Here is a 25272-nt window from a genome sequence, read left to right on the forward strand (position 1 = left end):
TTCCTGTTTGCCTCCTGAAGTCTGAGAAACTCCCCATCTTTGGCTTCCTGTCATTTTCCAGCAGGATGGCCCCGGGTCTCCACTGCAGATATTTCCTGCCAGCTTCTCTGTACGGAGCACTGGGCTGGGCTGTGGAACAGACAGAGCCCAGATGGCCCAGTTCTCTGTCCTTCTGGAGATGGTGAAAAGAACAGGAGAGCTCATGTTTGGGAAGAAGTTGGAGGCTCCTCTCAGACTTTTTGGAGACGGCAGGGTTTGAACTAGGCCTTGAAGAATGGGGAGGATTTGAGCATGAGATGGAGACCACAGAATGTACAAGAGCACTGAGGAGCATTGGGAAGGGGGCATGATGGGTCTTGGGCAGAGTTTAGAAGGCCTGGAAGTTTGTGCTTCCTCCTAACTGACAGAGGCAGTGGGCAAAGCTTTCTGAGCAGAGAGCTGCAGTTCCGTCTGTTCCCCTGGCCACATGCCTGTTCCCACCTGTGGAGTGCTGGCTGCCTCACTGTGCCTCTGCCAGGGAGCCAATGGTCAGGAGGCATTTGGACATGTGTGTGGGTGTGGAGCTCAAGAGAGGTCAGGGATGTAGATAGAGATTGTTTTCAAGAATTTCTAATTTTGATGCAATTCCAAATTTACAAAAAATTACAACAATAATACAAAAAAAACCCCTCCCATGTATCTTTTTACCCATGTCACCAATTATTGACATTTTATCCCATTTACCTTTTCATCGTCTCTCCCTACGTTTATTATACACGTATAACATTTTTCTGAACTGTACGAGAGTTAAGTTGGAGACCTTACCCTCCTTTATCACAGTATAGTTTGGCAGATATTTTCTAAGAACAAGGACATTCTCTTACATAACCTCAGTACAATTATCAAAATTAGGAAACTAATCATTGATAAAAGACTATTATCTAATCGACCTTATTCAGATTTCATCAGTTGTCTGGATACTGTTCTTTAATGCCTTTTTTTTTTTTTTTTTTTTTTCTGGTCTAAGATCTGATTCAAAGTTAGTCACTGCGTTCACTTGTCACATCTCTTTGGGGTCCCTTCATCTGGAAGAGTTCCTCAGCCTTTCTTTGTCTATTCTGACCTTGACATTTTTGAAGAGAACAGTCCTGTTACTTTGTAGAATGATATCAGTTTGCATTTGTCTGGTGTTCCCTGGTTGGATTCAGATTGAATCATCTGTGGCAGGAATATGTAGGTAGACATTTGAGAATCATTCACATAGGAGAGAAAGTGGAAACCAGGAGAGGAGGTGGGGTTCCAGAGGGGGAAGATGTAGAGAGAGCACATGTTAGAACCCAGGATATGGGGGAGCCGTGAGGAGCTGTGGAGGTGGCCAAGGGCCAGGGCCTTGGGGTGGGCAGGGGCTGTTTCTGGTGTCAGAAGAAAGGTGGATGGTGGCTTCTCCAATGGAATATCAGGAAAAGGGATGACGAGCTAATTTAGTGAGTATAAGGTCAATACATAGCATGGTTACTGGGGTGCATCTGTGTCACAGGTATAGCAATGTGACCCTGCAGGTGAAGGAAGTTTTGCACCTATTGAGTTGGAACTGTATCTGGTTTGGGTATGTGACAAGGGGACATGGAAACCCTGAGAGGCCGGGACCTTGTTCTTGTCAGCCCTGTGTCCCTAGTGCTCAGCACAGGGTCAGGCATGGAACGAGTGCCTGGGAGTGTTTGTTGAGTGAATGTATGACTGAGGAAGGAGGGTCCCAGCATGCCCTCTCCCATAGCCCATGGGAGCTAGGTGAGCAAGGGGTGTTGGTTCCTTTTGGGGAACTGATGCGAGCTGTTTCTTCCTAGGCCTTGGACGTGTGGGCCACTGGGGTCACATTATACTGCTTTGTCTATGGCAAGGTGAGTGTTGGGTGGGCTGGCAGAGCTGGGTGGGCCCAGCCCCTTGGCGCCATGGGCGGGGCCAAGCTGAACCAGGATGAATGATAGCTGCAGGCTGTCATTTCCTTTGTGTCCTAAAGTAAAGCGACTTTTGAAAGGAGCCACCTGACCCAGAGAAGACTGAGGGAAAAGAGGCTTTTTTCTTTTTTCTCCTGACCCTTGGAAGGAGATCCATATGAAGGAGTCCCGGACAGCAAACATCCCAATGGGAGGTGTAGGTGGCGGTATTGCCATCTTCCCGCCAGAGTGCTCCCTGTCCTTCTGGCCCTGATGCCATTCATTCTTTTGTTCATTCGCATGTTCATTCATTCATTCATTCTGCAAATTGTCCTTGACTCTTGCTCTGGGTCAGGATGGGCCTTGGGAACACTCAACATTGACTTAGCCGAAGTCCCTGTCCACAGGTGCTCCTACTCTAGTGACTGCACTGAGAGCCAGGAGGGAATCTCAGTGAACCTGTTCACAAACTCAAGCCCTGGGAGTGGAAGCCTTTCTGCAGGTGGCTCTATGGCCAGTGGGTGCACCCAGCCTCATAGTTCCCTCAATGACTCATTTGTTCAGTTAGTGTTTCTTGAGCACCTACTGTATGCTGAGCCCTGAACAAGTTAGACAGGGTTCTTCCCTTCTACTAAGGAGCCCAGAGCTGCCCCCCACTTCTGGCCACACCAAGAAATGGGGTCAGTCCCCCAAGGCAAGTCGAGGCCCTGGGCCTGCATCCTTTGTCTGTTTTTACACCCCACAGTGCCCGTTCATCGACGATTACATCCTGGCCCTGCATAGGAAGATCAAGAATGAGGCCGTGGTGTTTCCCGAGGAGTGAGTTGCCTGTGAAAGGGGGCTCCTTCCCACCCCCAGGGAGGCATGTCTGAGTTGTAGCAGAGCATTTGCCTTTTGAAGGCCCCACCCCAACTTTCTGGGGGTGCTGTTCCCTGGGAGGGGCTCCTGAGCGGATGGAGGGGTGGGACTGTAGAGCAAGGTCTCAGAGACATCTAATCGGATTCCACTGTACAAATGGAACTCTGAGGCTGGGAGTTGGGCAAGAACGACCCCAGGTCACACATTCACACTACTCCTTCACTAAAGGCCTGTGTGGGGTCAATGGGCCTCAACTTTACATGGACCCTGGAATCATGGGGAACCCCTATCTTCCCCACATGGGGTAGGAGGGCTTCAAGATCCCAGTTTGCTTCCCCATTTCATAGATGGAAAAGTGGAGGCTCCAGAAGAGAGTTATCAGTGGGTCTGGGATTTGAAGCCACTCCCTCCTCCCCATCCCTTCATTTGTAACTGGGGTCTCTGAGCCGAGAGGGACTATTTGGAGAGGTCTCCCTGCTCATCTGTGGTTCTTCTGGTTATGATATTGGCTACCATGGCTCCTTATTTTTCAGGCCCTTCTGCCATCTGATCAAAGTGCCCTGGGAAGGTCAGAAACCAACCTGGGCATTGTCCTCAATGATTCCTGCTCCCTCGTTCCCACTCCCTGTCTGGTCCCCGAGCCCTGTTGAGTCCACCTCTTCTGTATCTCTTGACTCCATTGCCACCTGCGCCCCTGACTGGTTCTGTCCTTGGATTTATCTAGCTACCTTCTCTTTGGTCTCCCTGCTGCCAGCCTCCCTCCAGTCCAGCCGCCAGTCAGGCCAGGGTGACCCTGATGAAGCACAACAAATCTCACCATATCTCCTGCTTAAAGTTTTTCCAAGGCTTCCCAAAAGCCTGCATGAAGAGGCCATTCCCTGACCCTGGCATTCAAGGACATCTGGGTTCTGCCACCTGTTCCCCCACAGCACTAGCCAACTAGACTCCACCCCTTTTTGCCTGTCTCTATACCTTTCCTCCTGCTGTACCCCCTGCCGGAGGTCTCTTTCTTCCCATCCCAAGAGTTGTAAATGGGATTAAATATCTAGGACAGCAGAGGGAACCAAGGTCAACAGTCCCAAGAGTGAGTTCCTTCTCTGCAGGCTTGGATGGATGGGCTCCCCAAAAATGTTGGTCGCAAAGAAGCCTGGAGTTTGGGCAGAAACAGTCAGGCTAACGTGGGGCTGAGTGTCCTGCTCCCCATTCCCCTGAATCTCTCATCCCTGCCCTCACTCTTGCGGGTAGCAATGTGCCAACCCGCTAACCTCTCTGGGCCTAAGTTTCCTCCTCTGTCAAATGAGAGTATTTCCTGGCTACCTCCCAGGCAGAGGAGAGGATAAGATGGTGAGCGGGGTGAAGGCCCCTGGTGTCCCATAAAATGACTTTTCTCACTATCCTCACCATCTCTGCACTGAGAGGGCATCCAGTACCCCTGGACCGCATTTGTATTTGTGGCCCCTGCCTCTGGAGGAGATGGCTTTACTTCCTATTCAGGAAAGAAGGATATCCATCTACTTGTTCTGAAACTCTTTCCTTCTGCCTCAATACCTTCCTGCTCTCTGAGAAGTGAGGGTTGGGTGTGTCTCTGACCTGGCATGTACTATTCAGGGAATCCCAGAGCAGGTGGGGATGGAGAGGTGGGCAAGAAAGAATCCTCACTGACTGTCTCTCTCTCATCTCCTTCCTTCCCCACTTTTAGGCCAAACATCAGTGAGGAGCTCAAGGACCTAATCCTGAAGATGCTAGACAAGAATCCTGAAACAAGGATTGGGGTGCCAGACATCAAGGTTGGGGAACCAGAGGTCTTGAGCTGGGCTGGCCTTGGACACAGCAAACAGGCCTCAGTATCTCCTTCTAGAGAGCCCTACGCCAAGTCATATATATATTGGGTTTGGATTGGGAGTTTATGGGTGTTGGGTCCCCTCAAGGCGATTGCTGATAGAATGCCCGTGGTATTCTTTGCTGACTGGGTGTCTGTCTGACCTCTCTCTGTCCTCCCACTCCACAGTTGCACCCCTGGGTGACCAAGAGTGGGGAGGAGCCCCTTCCCTCAGAGGAGGAACACTGCAGTGTGGTGGAGGTGACCGAGGAGGAAGTGAAGAACTCGGTCAAGCTCATCCCCAGCTGGACCACGGTGGTAAGAGGGTGATGGGCCAAAGACTCCCTTATCCTGGGAGGGCCTGAGGAGGGCATGGTCATTGCCTGAGACTTGCTCTATGCGGGCCCTGTCAGGGGACAGAGGGCCATCTGGTCAGTCATCCCCAATGCTGATCTACTGGGGCGCTGCTGGAAGGCAGTGGGGAAAGAGGCCATGTTATTCAGCCTTGCAGTAGGGAGACCAGGAGGCTTGGTGAGGAGAGTGAGTGATTTAAAAAATATACTGCCCTCACCGAGGATCTTTCACCATGACTGGAAGAAATATTTTCTTCCTTCCCTCCTTCCCTCCTTCCCTCCTTCCTTCCTTCCTTCCTTCCTTCCTTCCTTCCTTCCTACCTTCCTTTCTTCCCTCTCTCCCTCCCTCCCTCCCTCCCTCCTTGCTTCCAAGCGCTGTACTTTGTGTCAAGGACATGATGCTAAGAAGGCATAGGAAGCGTTTGAATTGGAGAGGTGGCCCTGAGCTCTTTGGACCGCACCCATGTGCTCCCTCCACTCTCCTCTCACATTTTACTTTTTATCATCTTTCTCTGGACATCTTCCATGTTAACTGTTGGAAGTTATTCATGTAGCCCCTCGTGGCCACATGGGGTTTTGTGGAGGACACTGAGAACCATGACCTGCCCTGCACTGAGGTATCAAGCGAGTCAGAGTAAGCACGAGGCAAAGAGAGAGCTGGTACCTGTGCTGTGGGTACATCAGGCCTGTGTGCATTAGCCCTCCCTGCTTGGTCCAGGCCCAGCTAGGGACAGGTGGCCAGAGTCCTGCTTATTCCTGTGCTCCATAGAGCTCCAGGGCTCTGTGGTCTCTGGAACCAGTCAGCTCCCATAGGGTCTCTGCTGCTCCTTCCTTTGTCTTAGCCACCATTAACCACTGGAATAGCCTCCCAAGTTGTCCCCTGCTTCCACCGTCACCCGCATGACAGTTGGTGCTCAGCTCAGCAGCCAGGGTGGGTCCCAGTGACTGTTCATGTCACTTTTCATGTCTACCCTGCTCACGTAAGCTCCCATGTCACTCGGAGTAGGAGCCACAACCTTGACTGCCTGCACAGTCCGCGTACCTTCCGCCCCCATCTCCCTGTGGACCTCATCTCTCCTCTCCTCTCTCCATTTGCTCAGCTCCAACCATGTGCTGCATAAGCTGCTGCTCCAGAACCTTTGCACTTCCCTTTCCTCCTGGGGGGTGCTCCTGCCCAGAAATCTGCAGGGCTCGCTTCCTCACTCCCTTCAGACCTTTACTCCGAAGTCACCTCAGTGAGAAGTGGGCCTTCCCTGGCCCCTTATCAAAAGTTCCCATCTCCTCTTTGTCCTTCCATATCCTCCTGCCTTGTTTTAGCGTTTTCTCCTTAGCCTGTATCACTAACTCACGTATTTTACTGATTTGTCTTATTTACTACTTGTCCCCCTAACTAGAACATAAACTCCATAAAGGGCAAGAATTTTTGCCTCAGTGTGGCCCCTGCACCTAGAATAGTGTCTGGAATATGCTAGGCACTTGATAAATAGTTGTTGATTGAATGAATGAATGAATGAATGAATGAAGTAAACGAATGACTGAATGCACCCCCATGCCAGGCATGTGTTTGTGAGTGTGTGTGTGTGTGTGTGTGTGTGTGTGTGTGTGTAGGCAGCAGCGTAGAACTGTTCTTGCTGCAGGAGGAGGGACAAAGTCAGAGAGCTGGGGTACAGCAGCCTCTACCTGTCCAGGCATCTCCCCCAGGCTGCTGTGCGCTTCCTCTCTGCTCTGCCTGGCACAACCTCTCCTCCACTCCATGCTCCCCACCTTAGCTGTAAAGCATTTCCTGATTGCATGCCCCATATCTTCAAGATAAAGCCCCCTTTCAGCCTGGCATTCCAGACCCTTCGTAGTCTGTTCCTGGCCTCTGGGCACCCCCATCAGTTGTGCCGAGCTCCTCACCATTCCCAGAATTCACCTTTCAACATCACTGCTCGTGCCCTTGCCATTTCCTCTGCTTGGAATTCTCTTCCTTTCTCTGCTGACTGAAAGGGAGTCTCAGCAGGGCCACCTGGAAGCTGTGCCCTTAGGGAATCAGAGTAGAGGCTGCCAATGTGTCTGGGAGCCTGGGTTTCTGTGTTCCTCACTCTGACATGTGTGTCCTCCCCAGATCCTGGTTAAGTCCATGCTGAGAAAGCGTTCCTTTGGGAACCCATTTGAGCCCCAAGCTCGGAGGGAAGAGCGATCTATGTCTGCTCCAGGAAACTTACTGTCGTAAGTATCTCTGGGCTGAGGCCTGCAGGGTGCTCCCTGGGGTAGGGTGGGGGCTGTGTTATATCCCCGAGACTCTCACTGTCACTGGGCTGTGCAGGCTGAGCCTGGAGCCTGGGGACTCGCCAGGTCTCAGAGGAGGGCCCTGTTTACACCTCTGTCCTCAGCCCACGGCAGCCTGGTAGAGGCTTGCGGATAGGCCTCGTATCCGCTCCTTGTAGAAGGTTGCTTGTCTGTGGAAGCAGGGGCACTTCTGCTGACTCTTCCTGGCCCCAGGGGATTGTTAGCTGCCTTCCTGAGTGGCTCCTGCTACCTCCAGCCATTGCTGAGGCCATGTGCTCAGTCATCACTTTGTAAATGTTTGTCCAGCAAGTATGGATGGGTTGGCTGATAGGGCCAGGGAAGAGATTCCCGTTTGTTGAAGGCTCCCTACTGTGACCCAGGCATGTGCATTCACCACCTCCTAGGAGAGGTCAGAGAAGCAATTCCCCAAACCTCTGTGAGCCTTGTCCTCAGCTTTTCTGCCTTCTTCCATTAAAATAAAAGTCAGTTTGGGATGCCAACAAGGCCTGCTGGAGTTTGTGCGCAGACCTGCAGAGAGAAAACCCTAAGGGGTCCTAGACCAGAAGGTGGTCCTGGGACATTGGTTGCTTTCCTCTGGCCCATGAAGGATGCTGCAGGGAGGAGACGTTGTGCACCCCCACCCCCATCTTCCGCCCCTTCCACCTGCTGTGTGGAAAAGGCGTGCTCCCTAGAGAGGTGAGTGCCAGATGTTGTCTACGTACCTCAGCCTGTCCAGAAAGAGTAGCACCACTTGTGCTGTGCAGGGGCCCACGCGCTGGCTTCGTGTGAGGCCACCCTTTTGTAAGTGGGCTCTTCAGAAGTGTCAAGTCCCATCACAGTGGGTGAGCTGGGGTCTGCTCCAGCCAGAGGTTGCTTGCACTCAGTAATGTCCATATACCAACTTCCTGCTCTCCAGCTGACAAATTTCCTGGCCAATGGAAGTTGAGTTGGGGGGGGGGGGGGGGCTTTGGAGAGGCCTTGACGGTACTGAGCTTATTTTCAGTTCCCTGTCTCTTCAGTGAGGTGGGCAGGACTGGAAGAAGGGGTTCCCTGGGTTCTTCTAGGTCTGCAGGCCTCAAGGCTGGAATTGGGTTTAGTGTAGGGGATCACATATTTAACATCTAAATGGAGCCACTTTTGAGAGTGAAAGAGGAATCTGTTACTAATTATGGCAGGACAAAAGGCATAAGTAGGACCGTGATGAACAAACCTGGACATCTGGTAACTCTAGCTCAGTGCCTGTGATTCAGTGCCCCCTAGGGGTGCGAAAAGGCAGTCACAGGCTAAAGACATCTAGTCTATATCTGGCACAGAACTGGGACCCAGGAATAAAACCGAGCAAGGTTGTACTAATCATTGTCCTTTTATGGACACGTTAATGGGGAGAAAGGCCCGTTTCCTCATCTGGACTGTGAAAGGACTGGGCTTAATCCTTTTCAGCTATAAAATTCTATAATTCTGTAACCCAAGTTGAATTTTGAAAAGTAGGTTTTACTTCATCATAGAGTCCCAACATTTATCCTTGACAGACTCTGTTTTGTTTTGTTTTTTTTTTTTAATTTTTAAGTTTATTTATTATTTTTTTATTTTTAAGTTTATCTTGAGAGAGAGCAAGTGGGGTAGGGTCAGGGAGAGAGGAGAGATTGAATCCCAAGCAGGCTTTGTCCGTGCAGAGCCCAATGTGGGGTTCGAACTCATTAACTGTGAGTGACATCATGACCTGAGCTGAAATCAAGAGTTGCATGCTTAACCGACTGAGCCACCCAGGTGCCCCGACTCTGTGGTTTTTTTTGTTTTTGTTTTTGTTTTTGTTTTTGTTTTTAATGTTTTATTTTATTAAAAACTGTTTTCTTAACATTTATTCTTTTTGAGAGGCAGAGAGAGAGACACGAGTATGAGCGGGGCAGGGGCAGAGAGAGATAGAGACACAGAATCCAAAGCAGGCTCCAGGCTCTGAGCTGTCAGCACAGAGCCCGACGCGGGGCTCGAACCCACGGACTGTGAGATCATGACCTGAGCTGAAGTTGGACGCTCAACCAACTGAGCCACCCAGGCGCCCCTATTTCATTTTTATTTTTAAGAGAGAGAGGCAGACATAGAATCCAAAGCAGGCTCCAGGCTCTGAGCTGTCAGCATAGAGCCCGACGCAGGACCTAAACCCGTGAACCATGAGATCATGACCTGAGCCAAAGTCAGACTCTTAACTAACTGAGCCACCCAGGCTCCCCGACAGACTCTGTTTTTTATGCTTTGGGATAACTGGTGAAACTCTATAGTAGAGTTAAATGGGATTGATTTTTTTTTTTTTTTAAATATCAGAACCTATTCATTGGTGATTTAAAAAGAAAGATCTTAGGGGAATAATCAGATACAGGAACCTATTCGCTACATGACGAAATTCCAAAACTGGTAGGTAGACTCTTCCCTGTGAACAAAGCAAAGGAAATTCAAAACCAAAGCTCCTCTACCCAGGACCATGGGGGCTGAGCTAGGTCAACATGGAGAGCCCGTGACCTGGGTCAGGTTGTGAGCCAGCCGGGTCAGGTTGTGAGAAGCTCTGAAAGCCGGGCTGGGAAGTGTGGACTTCATCTCCAGGTGACAAGGAATGGTGGAGGGTTGTGGGCCGACGCTAGGGGTAGGGAGACTGGAGAGGGGCCACAGTGTGGGGGGGGGGGGCGAGGCTGAGGTGAGCTTGGGGAAATGGGTAGGGGGACGTGGCTGAGAAATTGTGGAAAGGAATGGCTGTGTGAGTATGTGTGAGAGTGTCTTCCTGAGTGCATGTTCTGACCCCTGAGGTCCCTCTGCCCGTGGTGTCCCCTGAACAGGAAAGACAGGTGTGGCGAAGGGGGCAAGAGCCTGGAGCTCCCCGGCGTTCAAGAAGATGAGGCTGCATCCTGAGCCCCTGCATGCGCCCAGGGCCGCCGGCAGCACGCTCATCCCACGCCTCCAAAGGCCCACTGCCCTCATGCCGACAGTCGCCCCTGCGGGCAGGGGGCTGAGGACTGTGGCCCCTCTTCCGGCCCTCCTCCTTCTATCATGCTGCATGACCTCAGCGCGCAAGTCCAGGGACAGGACTGGAATGTTTGTCATCTGGGGCTTGGGGGGCAGGGCTCCCATAAGGCCTTTCTCCTTGTCTTGGCTCTCCCTGATGGGATCCATCCTATGGGAAAGAGAGGTGCCCATGGTGCCTTAGAAACGCCACCTGGCTGCTTGGCAAGGCAGGAGGTAGGAAACCAAGGTAGCAGGTGGAGTCCTGGCTTACCACCATAGCAGAGACTGCCCACGGGGAGCCAGGCGGGCCTGGCTCACTGCCTCATGCGCATGGAGAGCTGTACCTTGCCCACCTCAGAGGGGGTCCTGCCGGAGTTCTTGTCTCCTGAGAATGCTGACATGGAGGCTCTGAGCCCTCAGTGGGTATTCCTAGGCCTCAGGGAGGCAGGGGCCAGCATTGGAGAATTCAGATTCCCTTTTTGCTGTCTTTTACTTTTGTTTTTGATGTCAGGAGTGGAGTGGTGTAAAGGCCTGCTTGGGAACACCTAGAAAGCTCTCCTACAGCTTTGGGTGGTTCCCGGCACACTCCTCATTATTTGGCAGCCAGGTGGGATGGACTGACCTTCCTTGATTTTGTCACACTCGGCGCCACCGGGAGAATGGGTTAAATGAAAGCTTCCGGCAGGGGCCTGAGCCAGGAGCACCCACCTTCCCTGCCCACTTTACTCCCTCCCCGTGTGGCTCCCCTGTAGGAGAGACACCAGGGGCTGGCCGACCAAAGGCCCTGGACTCACAGGGCTGTGGCCTTGCAGATGCTGATGTAACTGGAATCCAATCTCCGACCCTACACTGGCCTACCCATCTGGCCCCAGAAGCTGCCCTCACGTTCCTACAATGAAGGACAAACTGCCCAGGTTGGAGGCAGCACTGGAAGCGGGACCCTGGTGGGGTGTGCATGCTGGCAAGTGGCCACAGAGAGGTGGGCCTCCTGCCACTGCCTCACCCCAAAGACGGTTGACATTCAGCCTGCTCAGAGCTGGTGCGCTGGAGCATGTGTGTGGACCTGGCCATGCTGGGGCAGACTTTATCTTCTCCCTGGGATCTGTGCCTGGTTGGCTTGGCACTTACTGACCAAATGCTCAAGAGATTGACCCCAAAGGAAAATAAAGCAGGACTCAGATACCTCCCCTGAAAACATGGGCTAAACACGGGATTTCAGTTGCCTCCGTGGGGTTCCTACTGCAGGAAGGCGGGCACTGAGAAGGAAAGGGAGGCTGGGCTGGAGGAGTGTCTGTGTCCTGTTCATCCTTGTGCCTGTGGGTATGTGTCGCGCCTCCACGCACACACGCATGTGCGTGCCCATCTGCTGCACACAGCACACCTGCATGTCTTGCACTGGCACGTGCATCTGTAATATAGTTTCTATGTGTCTTTAAGGCTATGAGCAGAATGTGGCCCATTGTCAATGGGCCCACATTTCTCCCTGGCCCCTCTGCACTAAGGCATTGTAATCCAGGGCTTAAACAATAATTCGATACTGTTTTTAAGAACACTTTTTCAGAGTTCATGGGAGGCTAATCACAGATCCACAAGTTTCCTTGAGCATCTCTACACTGGGGCCTGGAGGGTGGGAGTTTCAGGGGCCTACATCGATTGGACCTGCCCTCGCAGACCTCAAAGGTGGGCCTGGCTTCATTGCCCACGTGAGCCTGGATGGGGTGCTTACCGCATCACTGAAGGTTTGGGTTGGCATTACTGCTTTTGAATGTAGCACAAATGATGAACAAACTCCATAAGAGTGTTTAAAAAATTAACTTCCCAGGAAGTGAGTTAAAAACAATAAAAGCCCTTTCTTGAGTTAAACAACAACAACAACAACAAACTGTGTGTACATTTTCGACATCGGGATGTGTGCTCTTTCTCACCAGCTGGATTGCTGGCTTTGCTAGTTTTTCTGCAAGGGTCTGAACAGGACAGTGGTGAGAGGCGCTCTGGAGGGAGGCGAGAAAGAGGAAAGGAGGGAGAGGGAGGGAGAAAGACTGGCTCTGGAGGGTGAGGAGCTACAGTCCAGGATGTGGCTCAGGCTCTGGAGCAGGTTCTGCGGCCCCTCCTTGGGAAGAACACGATGTTTAGGAGCCAATGGGCTGCCCATGTTTCACAGGGGCCCAGGGAGCCCAAGGTCGGGTCTTTGGGAGCCATCCCACTCCTCATAGGGCAAAAGTCCCAGTGGAGCATCACGGAGTCTCTGTGACATGAGCCTAGTGTCTTTACTGTGGCCCCTTGGCCTTGAGCACTGCTATGGGCTCTCTGGACCCTGCAGTCTCCTGCTCATAGTAGCCCCCCATGCCCATCATGAACAGTCATCATTGAGGCCAGACAGCCTTGAGCTTGAATCCAAGCTTTTGTTTTAATAGCTCTGTGTGACCTTTGGCAAGCCATCGGAGGAGAGGAGTCTCGGTTGTCTTATTGGTAGAATGTGGATAACAGCAGCACCTCCTCGGGGGGGTTCTTGTGACATTAAATGAAGTCCTGGTGCCAAGCATCTGATACAGTGCTGTGTATCTAGTAAGGACTCAGCAAGGGAGGGTCTTAAAAAGAACTTTCTGTCTCTGGAGCTGCCCGGAACCAGCCTTAATGACTATGGGCTCAGCATATCCTGCATGATTGGTATTTACCCGTCTGTGGAGTTCCCAGCTGGGTAAAACGAGCCCCACCAGGAGACCAAGCCAAAGGCTACCCAGCCTGGGGATCAGTTTTTCCATCTGAGAAAGATACCAAAGTTTCTCCTGCATGTTTCCTGGTCATCCTGTGAAGGTCCCATGAGGGACTGTACCAAGCCCTCTACGAGAGGGACACTGGTAGCCAGGCAGATGTTTCCCAAATGCCGAGACCAGTAAGTAGATCTGTTCCCAGTTCTTCCCCACCATCTCTCACTTCCTCACTGAGGAAGACCACTGGCCTTGGTCCTTAGGACTCCAATCCATCCTGTCACTGCCTGCCAGAGCAATCTTCAGGCACCAACCTGGCCATACTCCTCCCTCTCAGAACCCTACCATGCTCCTCCAGTTTGAGGCCCCTGCCATCAACCCTGCTACCCTCTCTGGATGGTTTCCTAACCATGCCCCACACTCCATTGAGTCCTTACTCCCCACAGCTCTCCAGACCCACCCACTCCTCTAGCACGCCGCCTTCCCTCATCCCTGCCTTTGCTTGTCAAAGTCAGTCCCACCTTCAAGGGGTTGGTTCATCCCTGGCATTGGTCACCAAGCCCTGGGCCTGGGTATGACAGGCCAAATCATGCATAAGAGCTTTGAATAGGACCACAGGTGCATGACACCATTTCCCCACAAGGACAACCACTCTAGGAGGCACACCGTGGTAGGGAAACTGAGGCTCAGGAAATAGTGTCTCGCTCCGTCACATGGCAAGCCAGGGAAGAGCCAGACTAGAGCCCAGGTCCCCAGCCCACCCACCCCACCCAGGTCTTCCCACATCAGCTGCCAGGAAAATGGAGAACCCTGCACAGGGTAAGGACATCTAGGAAAACCAGAGACAGAGGCTGTACTTCCAAGCCTAAACACAGGGGAGCTGAGCTGAGGCCAGTGGTGTCCAACTGAAGGCCCGGGGCCAGTCTGGGGTTTGCCCTTGGAGTGCCCTGATTACGTGCAGAGAATCTCTTTGGGCTCTGGGACCCATGGGCACTTTGTTTGGAATCTGATCTCCCCAATACTTATTATCCTACGTGGTCTCAGTATAAGGTAGAAGAGGGAGGGGTGCTCAAGTCTACTGTGGGTTCCAATTTTCCCAGGGGGACACCCAGACATATACTGGGACCCATATAAACACCCCACAGATAATGGAGTCTCTTACACACAAACACACACATGCCTGCACACCCCTTGGGCAAACAAGCAGGCCTGCTTCCTGGGCCATTGGGACCCTGCCGAGAGTGGCCAGGGGAGCCATGCAGTGGGTGGCACTGGACTCTGGGGATCAACTGAGGCCCAGAAGGGTCTGGAGAAAAGCTTGTTCTTCCTCTCACCAGCAGTACAGAGCCCTGGTCTGCAAGGACTCCCTGCACCACTCCAGCCCCCTGGTGGACTGGGTGGCCATGGCTTAAATGACCATCTTCTTCCCAGGTCCCCTCCCCCATACATACACAGACCTGGCTTTGCCCTCTGGGATCTCATACCCATTTATTTCTCCAGCTAGGACAACCCAGGGAACAAAGTCCGTATCCTCTCATTCTCCGGGGCAGCTACCAATCCCCTCCCAGGTTAAGCTGACCAGTTTGTCATTAGCCCATCCCAGCCTTGTGGTCAGCCTCCCTGCCCTCCCCACTGCCTGGGCCCCCACCATCTCCCAAGTCACCTCCTCTAGGAATCCATCCCTGGTCCATAGCCCCTGAGACACCCTTGGTATGTGGTCTGGTGTCCAGTCCTTCTCCCACAAGACTGGAATCAGGGCCCAGGAATTGCAACTTCATCCACTGGCTGAGTCACTTTCTCAACTTATATCTGCCCATTGACTGTTTCACCATGATGGAGACCGTTCAAAAAGCATCTCTCAGCTGAATCACAAGATGGGGCCTTCCCTCTGGGAGCCCCATTCTCTCCACCTGATCTGTAATGAGGCCTTTCTCTGGCCTGTATATCTCTGGCTTTTTCCAGTTCCCTGTTCCTGCTCCTCAGCCTAGCAAACTAGCTCAGGACTCCCCTGTAGCTATAACCCAGATTTCCACCCCTTTGGCTTTCCAAAGGCTACTGCCCCACACTCCAGGATATGTGGGAGGAAGCCCCTCCTGCTTTCTCTCTCAGATGCCCTCTGCTGTGGCTCTTTCTTTCCTGTTACTGACTGGCTCACTCTGCCCCATCCCCTGCAAGATCAGTCACTTTCCTAGCCGTGGTCCTTGCAATTGGCTGCTGCTGTCTGCATTGAGGATCTTGTGACATTCCCCTCCCTGCCCCCCCCCCCCCACCCTGCCCGCAGACCTTTGGTCTCCTCAAGAGCCCCTCCCACCCCCCCAACCCCCATGGCCTGGACAGGGCTCTATGCTGAAGGAACAGAAAGGGAACAATGGGGAGCTGCAACACAGGAAGAAGCTGGTTAAACCTGTACACTTGGTCTCCCCCAGAGTCCAAGGGACCATCCCTAAGGTTCTGGGGCCTTCACAAAAGAGGATCCCCTCGCTGTTCCCATCTCCTTTTAGGCAAGGCGTGCCAATATCCACCCACCTTCCTGGGAAACCTGCCTCAGAGCTGAGAGAGGGCTCCCAGCTGCCGTCTCCCCCTCCCATTCCCAATTCAGTCTAGATAGTAGTTATCAACATGCCTACATGCCAGGATCTCCTAGGGAGCTTTGAAAACACCCTGATGCCTGGGCTCAACCCTCAGAGATCTGATTTAACTGGTCTGGGAGTCATGATTTTTTTTTTTTTTTAATTAATAGACTTTATTTTTTGGAACGTTTTAGGCTTACAGAAACTTTGAAAGGAAAGTACAAAGAGAGTCCCCTGTTATACCCTCTCAACCTCCTCTCTGGCCTCCCAGTTTCCCCTGTTAGTAACATCTTGCTTTAGTGTGGTACATTTGTCACAAATGGTGAGGCAGTAAGGACACATCATCATTAACTAAAGACCACAGTTGAGAGTTTACTCTGTGTTGTACATTGTATGAGTTTTGACAAATGTATATCATGTCTCCATCCTTACAGTTTGGTACAGAATAGTTCCACTGCCCTAAGAAATCCCCCATGTTCCACCTGTCTATCCCTCCCTCCCCCCACCCTCACCCCTTACAAATCCCCAACCCCTGGCAACCACTGTCTTTTTACTGTATCCATACTTTTGCTTTTTCCAGAATGTCAGAGTTGGAATCATACAGTATGTAATCTTTTCAGCTTCCTAGCTTCCAATCTTTTCAGTTGATTTTTAAGTTTCTTCATCAGTTTTAATTGAGATGTAATTGCCATTTAATATAGTATGTTTAAGGTGTACAACATATTGATTTGATACATTGGTACTACAATATGATTGCCATTGTAGCATCAGCTGACACCTCTGTCTCTTCACATACTTATCATTTCTTCTAGTGGTGGGAACAATTAAGATCTAGTCTCTTAGTCGGGGCGCCTGGGTGGCACAGTCGGTTAAGCGTCCGACTTCAGCCAGGTCACGATCTCGCGGTCCGTGAGTTCGAGCCCCGCGTCGGGCTCTGGGCGGATGGCTCAGAGCCTGGAGCCTGTTTCCGATTCTGTGTCTCCCTCTCTCTCTGCCCCTCCCCCGTTCATGCTCTCTCTCTGTCCCAAAAATAAATAAACGTTGAAAAAAAAAATTAAAAAAAAAAAAAAGATCTAGTCTCTTAGAAAGTTTAATATTTATAATAGTTTTGTTCTCTATAATCACTGTACCGTGTATTACATCTCCAAAACTTATTTATCTACCAGTTGCAAGTATGTATCCTTACCTAGGTGATTTTAACAAACAGTGATGGTTGACATGGATAGCCCTGGTCTAGAATTTGGTAAAGATGGGTAGTAGATCTGTTGCTCCATGCTTCTAAATATAATGTGGACAAAAGTCTCATTTTCTTTAGGTATGTGCATCCATTCACCCATCCATCCATCCATCAATCCATCCATCGTTTCAGTATATGTCCAGGGCCTTCTATAATTCGACACTGACTTAGACACTCAGCTAAATCAACACTATTCCTGCTCTCATGGCTCTCACAGTCTATTGCAGGCAATAGACATTAATCAAGTTGCCACGCATGTGTGTGGATGATTTTGAACTGACATGAGTGCTGTATAGGAAAGGCTTGTTGTGGTGGCTTTCTAAGAGTAGTTAGGGAGGTTTCCCAGAGAAAAGGAGGTTCCAGCTGAGATCTGAAGTTGAGGAAGAACTAACTAGGCCAAGGGGGAGGAAAGAAAGCTCCAAACAGAGATCCGGTTGTGCAAGAATCCTGTGGTAAGAGGGAGCATGGTGCTTACCAACTGAAGCGGAGATGTTGGGAGTGAGGAGAACAGTGCATAGTGAAGCTGGAGGGGAGGCAGACCTGGATAATGTGTATTGAAAGGATCAGTCTGGCTACAGTGTAGAGGAGGCATAAGGGTGAAGGAATCAGAAAAACGGAGAAATCGGAGGGGGGGGGGGGAGGGGGGAAGGCCACTGCAGTGTCCAGACAAGATAGGATACAATGATAGCTGGGATGGAAATAAGCTGAGGAGCAGTAGCCAAGAGGATGCAAAGAAGCAGACGGACAAGAGGGAGACGTAGGAAGCAGAGGTGCCTTGAGATATTCAAGGGAAGATGTGTGGTAGATAGTTAGACATGTGGATCTGGAGCTTGGAGGAGAGGGGAGAACCAGAGATGGAGATGTGGGTGTCCTTGGAGTATGGTTGGCAGTGGAATTGGAAGCCATGGATGTGATAAGATGGCCTAGAGTGTGAGCATGGGGTGAGAAGAAAGAGGGTCTAGGATTGACCCATGGAGGACTGGATAAAGAGGAAGAACCCAAAAAGGCATTGGAGCAGGAGGGACAGGGAAGGTGAAAAAGAAAAACCAAGTGTGGCTTTATAATGGAAGAGTGTGTGCACTTTCAAGAACTAGGGAGTTGCCATCAGTGTCCATGAGGCTGAATGGTCAAGTCAGATGGAGAAAATGAGGGATGATAGTCCTTTCAAGAATTCAGCTGTGTAGCAGGTTGGGGGACATGGATACAACCCCCTCACCAGGGCCAGCCGCCTCATAACCTTTCTTTTAACCGTGGAAATTTTTCCTTAACTAACAACCTGTACATGTTCCAAGGATAGACATGAACTTGGGGGTGTGGAGCATGAGGTTATGTTTGCCCAATTTAAAACAGCATTAAAGAACATCTCTGAATAGGCATCACATCAGGTCAGTGGGCCATGTTACCAGTTCTTGGGTAGCATTTGATTTCACCTTAGAAGCTTATATTGCCTTTTAATGGCTTTTCCTTTTGTTACCCTAGGAGAGGTATGCTTCTATTATTTTTATTCCCCTCATCCCTGAATGGGAGAGAAAGAAAGGAAAGGGTGTGGCCAACTTCAGTCAAAGAAAAAAAAGAAAGTGAATTCTGTAGAACACCCTGTTAATATCCTCCCTTGTCTCCTAGCCTCCATCTTCACAAACTTTTCAAAAGAGTCGTCCATAACTTCTCACATTGCACCATTAATGTACCTTCCCCTTCATGGACATTGGTCTCCTCAAGGTCACCAACAGTCAACAAACCTCTAGACCTAAGCCAAGTTCCACCACATTTGCCACTTGATCACTTCCTTCGTGGAACTCCCTATCCTGTCTGTCCCAATGTCCCACTTCCCTGGTTTCCTCTGTTAATAAAAAATCATCCAGACTTGGACATAGGAAAAAGGAATAGGAAAAAGAACTACACTGATGTCCTCTCAGTGTAGTGTCAGGTGTTGTCCAACCTGCCAGTTCCAGCTGGCGATCATCTGATTTTCTGGGGATGTGTATCTTTGCTTGACTTCTGACTTACTATTGATTAGGGTATTTTACAACTCTGTAAGTGTAGAGGCTAATTTATAGGAGACTTATAATGAGTAAATAATTCTTGTCCAATAGCAATGTAGATATTTTCTGCCTGGTAGAAAATGGAACCCCAAAGGTTGCACTTTCTTGCCTTGTGGGGCATTAACCTGTCTTGTTAAGTTCATTTCAGTATTCCTTTGACCAACTCTGTATTCGTTCTCAAATTCTCTTTTGAACTAGTCTTAATATCTTATTGATGTCCTCATTCATTAACCAGTGAATAAAAACTTTGACATGTGTTCATTTTATACATAAGTCATGTTTTTTGACTTTTTTGAAAATTATTCTTTACCCCTCCTAATTCTGTGGCTCCACCACAGCAGGCTAACACTGAGGACAGAAATGAAGGTGGTGAGGTGGGGATAAATTATGTGAACCCAAAAAGGATAGGCACAAAGGGCTTTCCTTGTAGGAGTCTAGGAAACTTGATGTTTGCCTGATGCCCTGGCTTGCTCTGGATTCCTAATTCTCCTGCCAGCTAGAGCTCCGCCAGGGGACTGGTTTTCCTCTGAACTGTGCTGAACTGCAATGCCTGGATCCTCAAGCCAGAAGACTCCTATGCTGAGGGGAGAGGGCCTACCCAGGTTTATGTGCTGGCCTCCTGAGGCCAAAGTTGAGGAAGGATTGCTTCCTCCTCTCCCCATCCCTCTCCCCTTCAGGCCTAAAAATAAGTGTAACGGTGGGGTCTGTAACTGTCACCCAAAGCTGGCCACTCCAAGCAAAAAATGTCTTTGAAATGTTCTTAAAAATGCATGCATATGCATTCCATGCATTCAATCCAGTGTTGTAACTATTGTCACCAAGCAAAACTAGCCCTCTAAAGAGCCCCACCTTGTGTTCGTGCTGCGATACAGCCCACATTTCAGAAAAACTTTGATGTGTTGTACCCCTTCCGTTGGGTCCTGCATCTACATACATCATGTAACCCTCACAATCTCCTTTGAGGGGAGGTAAGAAATATTGTCCCATTTTACTGAAGATTTTTGAAGGGTTAAGTGGCTTGGCCAAAGTCACACATGGTGCAAGGGGCGGAGCCAGTCAGTTTGGAACCCAGGTGTGTCTGATGCTGATCATATTCTCCCTTGGTTTATAATTATTTGTTCCTCCACCGTCAGAGCTGGTAGGGCCTGGGAGACCGTAGGAGTCCACCTACGCCCTCTTCAGATGGGAAGATAGGGCCCAGTTAGGGGCCAGAACTAGACCAAGGTAACACAGGGAGAAAGGTGAAAAATCAGGACTCAAAGCAAAAACTGACCAGTGGTGCCCTCTGGAAGCCTAGAGGACTCTCCCTGTCTCCCAACCAGGCTGTTAGAAATGTTGCAAGAAACCATGCTCAGGAATTTACAGTGGACTGAGCCCTGGGGAGTCAAGAAATTGGGGGTCAAGCTCTGGGCTTTGGGCAGTTCACTACCCTCTTGGAGTCTCAATTTTTATGCATGTAAAATGGGCCAATTATTGGGAGACTTGAAAGAGACAAAGGTTCTCAAGACAAGTATGTTGTAAACCTACATATTGCCCAGAAGTGATAGACCAAGGCTCACTGTGGGCTCTGGAGCCAGACTCGGTAGGCTCAGGTTCAGGTTTTATTCCTTAAATAAACCCTTGGGTAAATTTCTATGCCTCAGTTTCCTCATATGTGAAAGGGTAATAATAACACCTATTCAATAGAGTTGTATGATTTCAAGCACTTGGAACACTGACATGTAATGCTCTCTCAGTAAAATTGCCTTTTCTAACAGGTTTACTGCTCAAGGCATAGCTGTTCTCTCAGAGCGGACTACACCAATCTCCTTCAGGCCCCGCCCCCTCCAGCAGGCCCCGCCCACTCCTTCACTCGAGCCCGCCTTCTCTTCACCAGGTCCCGCTCCATCTGTCCTGGGTTTCTCTCGCCACCAGGGGGCGGCAGCGCTGAGTGGGGGGGGCTTCTAGCCGAAGCAGGTGACACTCTAGGGAGCAGCGGCGGCTGCTCTATGGCCAGTGGCGGCGGCGCTCTAGCCGGCGGGTGTGCGAGGCGGGCTCTCAGTGGTGCGGCCGGCGGGCGGCTATGGCGGCCGTACGGGGCCTGCGAGTGTCGGTGAAAGCAGAGGCCCCAGCGGGGCCGGCCCTGGGCCTCCCGTCGCCTGAGACGGACTCTAGTTTGGAGCGTGGTGAGCCGGAGCCCATGGAGGTGGAGGAGGGCGAGCTGGAGATTGTGCCGGTGCGGCGCTCACTGAAAGAACTGATCCCGGTACGGGCGGGGGGCGGGGGTGAGGAGGAGGTCGCCAAGCTAGTGTCCCGCGGGGGAGGCGGCCGGCGCCTGGGCTGGGGGAGTCACCGGGAGCGAGCGCTCAGGGGACGGAGGCGCCAAGCTCGAGGAGAGACGGGCAGCGGGAGAAGGGACCCCAGGGCGCCCGGAAATGGGTGTTGAGGGGGCTGGAGAAGATGGGGGAGCGGAGGGGGGTAGTTGAGGGCACCCCCTTTGCTGCTTCTCTGAGCCAGGCTGTGCAAAGGGGTGAGTGAGGAGGGGCTGGGGTTGTCTGAGGGCTTGAGATAAAGGAGTGGGGGGGGGGGCAGGCGGGAACAGAAGGAACTGTCGAGTGACGCCGGTGTCCAGGTCTCCCTTGAGTTCAGCTCCGGTGGAGCTGATATTTGTTAAACATAGCACTCGCGGTTTCCCTTGGAGGGTTGGACTTGTCAGCAGCAGAAACTCAGTGTTTCTTTTGTGACTTCAGAGGCATCTTGTCCTCATTCCAGCTGCTCTGTATAACACCTTCACCGTGGCCCCAGCATGTGACCCTTAGTGAGACCAAAACGTAAACGAACCAGCAGTGGTCCGTCTTTTATCACAAGGGGGTTGGTGAGAGGCGTTTTGCTTTTGATTTGGTGGGTCTGGTTCTTAGGGCTGGTCTCAGTCCTGCATGGCTCTTCTCATGTACTTAATTTCTCATCTAACATGAACTACTTTTTACCACATGTCAGCAAGTCTGGCTTTTAAACTGAAATTATGGAAAAAGGTGAAGATAGAAATCACTAAAGACGGCAAATGATAATGACTTTGGTAACAACGTAGTGGCATTTTAACATTTACTATATCGTATTGTTTAAATATTACTGCAGTTGTGAAGTAGGCATCATCCCTTTACTCATTCAGTGCAACATGCAATTCTTGTGTCCCTATTAAACTCTCTACTGGAGTTTATGTTTCGGTGAGGACACAAAGAATTTCTAGCAGTGGTAAGTGCTATGAAGAAAGTAAAACATATTAATGGGACAGAGTATACAGAAGACAGGGAGGGTGTGCAGTGTGGGAAGCCAACGGGATAGGATGGTCAGGGAATTCCTCTGAGATAGTGATATTTAAGCTGAAGCCTAGATGACAAAAAAGGAACCAACCGTGTGCAGATTTGGAAGAAAGTGTTCCCAGCAGGGGCAACAGTAGGTGCAAAGGCTCTGAGATGGGAACAAGATTGTTTTGTTGGAGAAACGTTAAGTTCTGTAGAGCAAATGGGAGAGCAGTTAAAGAGTTCAGGAAGGTTGGCAGATACCATGGAGGAGACCCAGCCCAGAGAGACCAAAGGAGTTGTACAGTGTCATGTAATCAGTGAATGTCAGAGCTGTGACTTGAGTCTTTGGCTTTGAAGTCCCATCCTCTTTTCATTGCACTGTACTGTTTTCCCAGGAGATCTAGGTGAGTCTGGACTTTCTGCATTTTGGTGAGGAGTTGTGCTCCACCTGGTGGCATGACATGATGAATTTGTCTTGTGTGGGTTGGGGAGATGAATGAGTATGCCTTAACTTATCTTGGACATTTTTCATGGAAGCCTGTAGGTTTTTTTTTTTTTTTTTTTACCTAAATACCTTCAGCTGATAGACTTAGTTAAGGTTTGGGACAGGAGCTGATCTAGAAAAGACTTCTTGTTAGAGGGGTTGATTGCTTACTACCCAGAGTTGCTGAGACAGGCTTCCTCATAATAAAGGGTTGTCAGGGTGAGGAAGGATTGCTGAAAGGAATGACTATCCCAAAGGAATCTGTTGCAGAACTGGTGTTTTTAAAAAATTTTTAATTAAAAAAATTTTTTTTTAATCTTTATTTATTTTTGAGAGAGAGTGTGAGCTGGGGAGGAGCAGAGAGAGAGGGAGACACAGAATCCGAAGCAGGCTCCAGGCTCTGAGCTGTCAGCACAGAGCCTGACGTGGGGCTCGAACTCACGAACTGCGAGATCGTGACCTGAGCCGAAGTCAGACATTCAACTGACTGAGCCACCTAGGCGCCCCACGGAACTGTCTTTTATCATGAGTTTTTCCTCAATTGCTGTTAGCATTTCTCACCCTTCCCCCTCGTGTTAGGACACAAGCAGAAGATACGAAAACAAGGCTGGCAGCTTCATCACTGGAATTGATGTCACCTCCAAGGTAAGACAGACCATAATTTATTCATTTTGCTAAGCAAGTGAACTCCATGAGCTTGGTCCTCAGGACTTGTAGAATAGCAGTTATTCTTTACCTCCTTTTTTCTTTTGTTGGTGGATTAAAACATTTCCTTAACTTAAATTTTGTGTTACACAATGATGCCTTCATGCCTCCTGAAAACATCCAGGTAGCATTTGTGTTCTGGCATTTATGACAAGATAAAACCCATGTGCCTAGTTGCCCATGCTTAACCATGTCTGGAAAAAGTTCTGCTCTGGGAATGCTTTTTTTGTGTTTTGTCCACTCTTTAAAAATGTGTACACTGATTCCACTTTATATGAAACAAACATGAAAAGTACCTGGCATATAGTAAGCCGTTAGTAAATATCTTTATTCTTTCACTGGTTGCAGGCTTAGAAAAATAGGATTTCCTGATTATGTTGGCTGTCTAAATTTTGAAGGCCAAGTCAGCCGAATTTCTCAGTACCTGGGAATATTGCCTTTTATCTGGTGATTACTATTACTAGATTACCAGCTTTCCTATAACTCTTCACAGAGCCAAACCTATTATTTTCCTTATTACAAACAGTACACATCTCTCACTTTAATTAGTGACGTCCAACTTAGACATTCTTTCTGATTTTAATGTGTGCAATTAAGTTTAGGATAGAATTTTGAATTGTAATTCTAAATAATAGTACTATTTAACTATATTTGCTGTATAAAAACAAAAAATAAAAATAAATATGTCATGCTCACCTTTTTATATTTTATCTGGGTCTCAATCTGTTTCAGATTGCTTAAAGGCCAAAAGAAGGAACTGATCATCTTTTAGACAGGCAAGAAAATAGAATAAAGTGTTTTCTTACTGTAATTGAAAAAGCGGTAAACTGTGCTATTCTTGCTCCTGTACAGTTTGCCATTATGTGAAACGTGTGGGGGAAAAGATGGTAGCCCCAGAATTGGTACTTCAGGTTACTAAGGGAAGATAGGTTAGTTGTTTGCAGCCCTTGAAGAAAATTAGCATAACTATTGGGGAGTAACAAAGTGTTGCTGCTTCACCAATCCCCACAAGCTTTCTTGTAGTCAGACCTTCAGCCAGGGTGGCAAAGTCAATATACAATGAGTGAAGAGTTCCTGGATCTGGATTTATTTTAGCTCTTGGAGAAAAATTTATGAAGCTGATTATTTCGCTTTTCAGTGAAGTATCAGTGCTGCTTGTCACTTACAGATGAAAACTGGCAATTCCATGGACACAAGCCTAGAATAGAGGAGAGAGTTTCTTTGCTTTGGTGTTATTTTTAAACAGGGAAAATGCTTTAGGGAGGGCACTGCTCAGGCAGACATAATGTGATAGGTGTGATTACCATGCTCACAGATGATGTGAAATGGGGGTGGTGGTTGTGGGCCTCTAGAAATAGAACCAACATCAGGTCTATTCCCCCCACTAGCCAAAGTATCTCCAACAAACCTTTTGACTTTTTTATACCTCAGTTTCTGCACCTGGAAGATTGGAGGGAGATTGTTCAGTTGTAATTTGTTTGCGTGATTCCAAATAATAAATAAAATGTCAGAGAACTAAAACATTCATTACTCATTGAGTCAAATATTCACTGAATTCCTGCTATGCCCCAGACATAGTGATAGGCACTGAATCATGGAGGTGATTGCAAATTATAGCAGTGGTAGCGTACACTCTCCCAGTCATTGTCAATAGCCAATTCTCTGCAAAAATTATTAAAGGCATGATGTTGCTTATTTCTTCTGATTTACTTCAGGGTTGTCACTGAATCGTTATGTTGCATTTGTGATTTAACTTTCCTTCTCCGCGTGTCACTTCTTTGGCCTTTTCTGTACCTTGTAGGAAGCAATTGAAAAGAAGGAACAGCGAGCCAAGCGCTTCCATTTTCGATCAGAAGTAAATCTTGCCCAAAGAAATGTAGCCTTGGACCGAGACATGATGAAGAAAGGTACGTGGTGTTTGGGGGGCATTTTTCTGCATTTCCCCAGAGAATGACCTTTCCCTGTCATGGCCTTGTGCTTCTGGCCTTGCCTCGCATGCCCAGTCCTCATCCAAACACTCCCAAAGGAAGGGACTTGTGA

The 25272-nt window shown here is 49.5% G+C and overlaps 2 protein-coding genes across 6 annotated transcripts in view; both read left to right on the forward strand.

Moving 5' to 3' along the window:
- Nucleotides 1-12087, forward strand: part of CAMKK1 (calcium/calmodulin dependent protein kinase kinase 1) — a 28457-nt gene extending 16370 nt beyond the window's left edge. For 2 of the 4 annotated variants that reach the window (XM_045487676.1, XM_045487678.1), the window contains 6 exons: nucleotides 1824-1877; nucleotides 2659-2732; nucleotides 4471-4558; nucleotides 4780-4908; nucleotides 7051-7154; nucleotides 10040-12087. In XM_045487676.1, coding sequence (XP_045343632.1) covers nucleotides 1824-1877; nucleotides 2659-2732; nucleotides 4471-4558; nucleotides 4780-4908; nucleotides 7051-7154; nucleotides 10040-10112 — 522 coding nt within the window. In that variant the 3' untranslated portion in view covers nucleotides 10113-12087. Of the gene's footprint in view, nucleotides 1-1823; nucleotides 1878-2658; nucleotides 2733-4470; nucleotides 4559-4779; nucleotides 4909-7050; nucleotides 7155-7821; nucleotides 8826-10039 lie in introns of those variants that run through there. The other 2 variants (XM_045487679.1, XM_045487677.1) reach the window with 2 other exon arrangements.
- Nucleotides 12088-20785: 8698 nt separating this feature from the next.
- Nucleotides 20786-25272, forward strand: part of NCBP3 (nuclear cap binding subunit 3) — a 33331-nt gene continuing 28844 nt past the window's right edge. For both annotated transcript variants that reach the window (XM_045487692.1, XM_045487693.1), the window contains exons 1-3: nucleotides 20786-21007; nucleotides 23107-23172; nucleotides 25034-25139. In XM_045487692.1, the coding sequence (XP_045343648.1) occupies nucleotides 20825-21007; nucleotides 23107-23172; nucleotides 25034-25139 (355 nt within the window). In that variant the 5' untranslated portion in view covers nucleotides 20786-20824. The remainder of the gene's footprint in view (nucleotides 21008-23106; nucleotides 23173-25033; nucleotides 25140-25272) is intronic.

Source organism: Leopardus geoffroyi, chromosome E1 (assembly GCF_018350155.1).
Source record: "Leopardus geoffroyi isolate Oge1 chromosome E1, O.geoffroyi_Oge1_pat1.0, whole genome shotgun sequence".
Lineage (NCBI taxonomy): Eukaryota > Metazoa > Chordata > Mammalia > Carnivora > Felidae > Leopardus > Leopardus geoffroyi.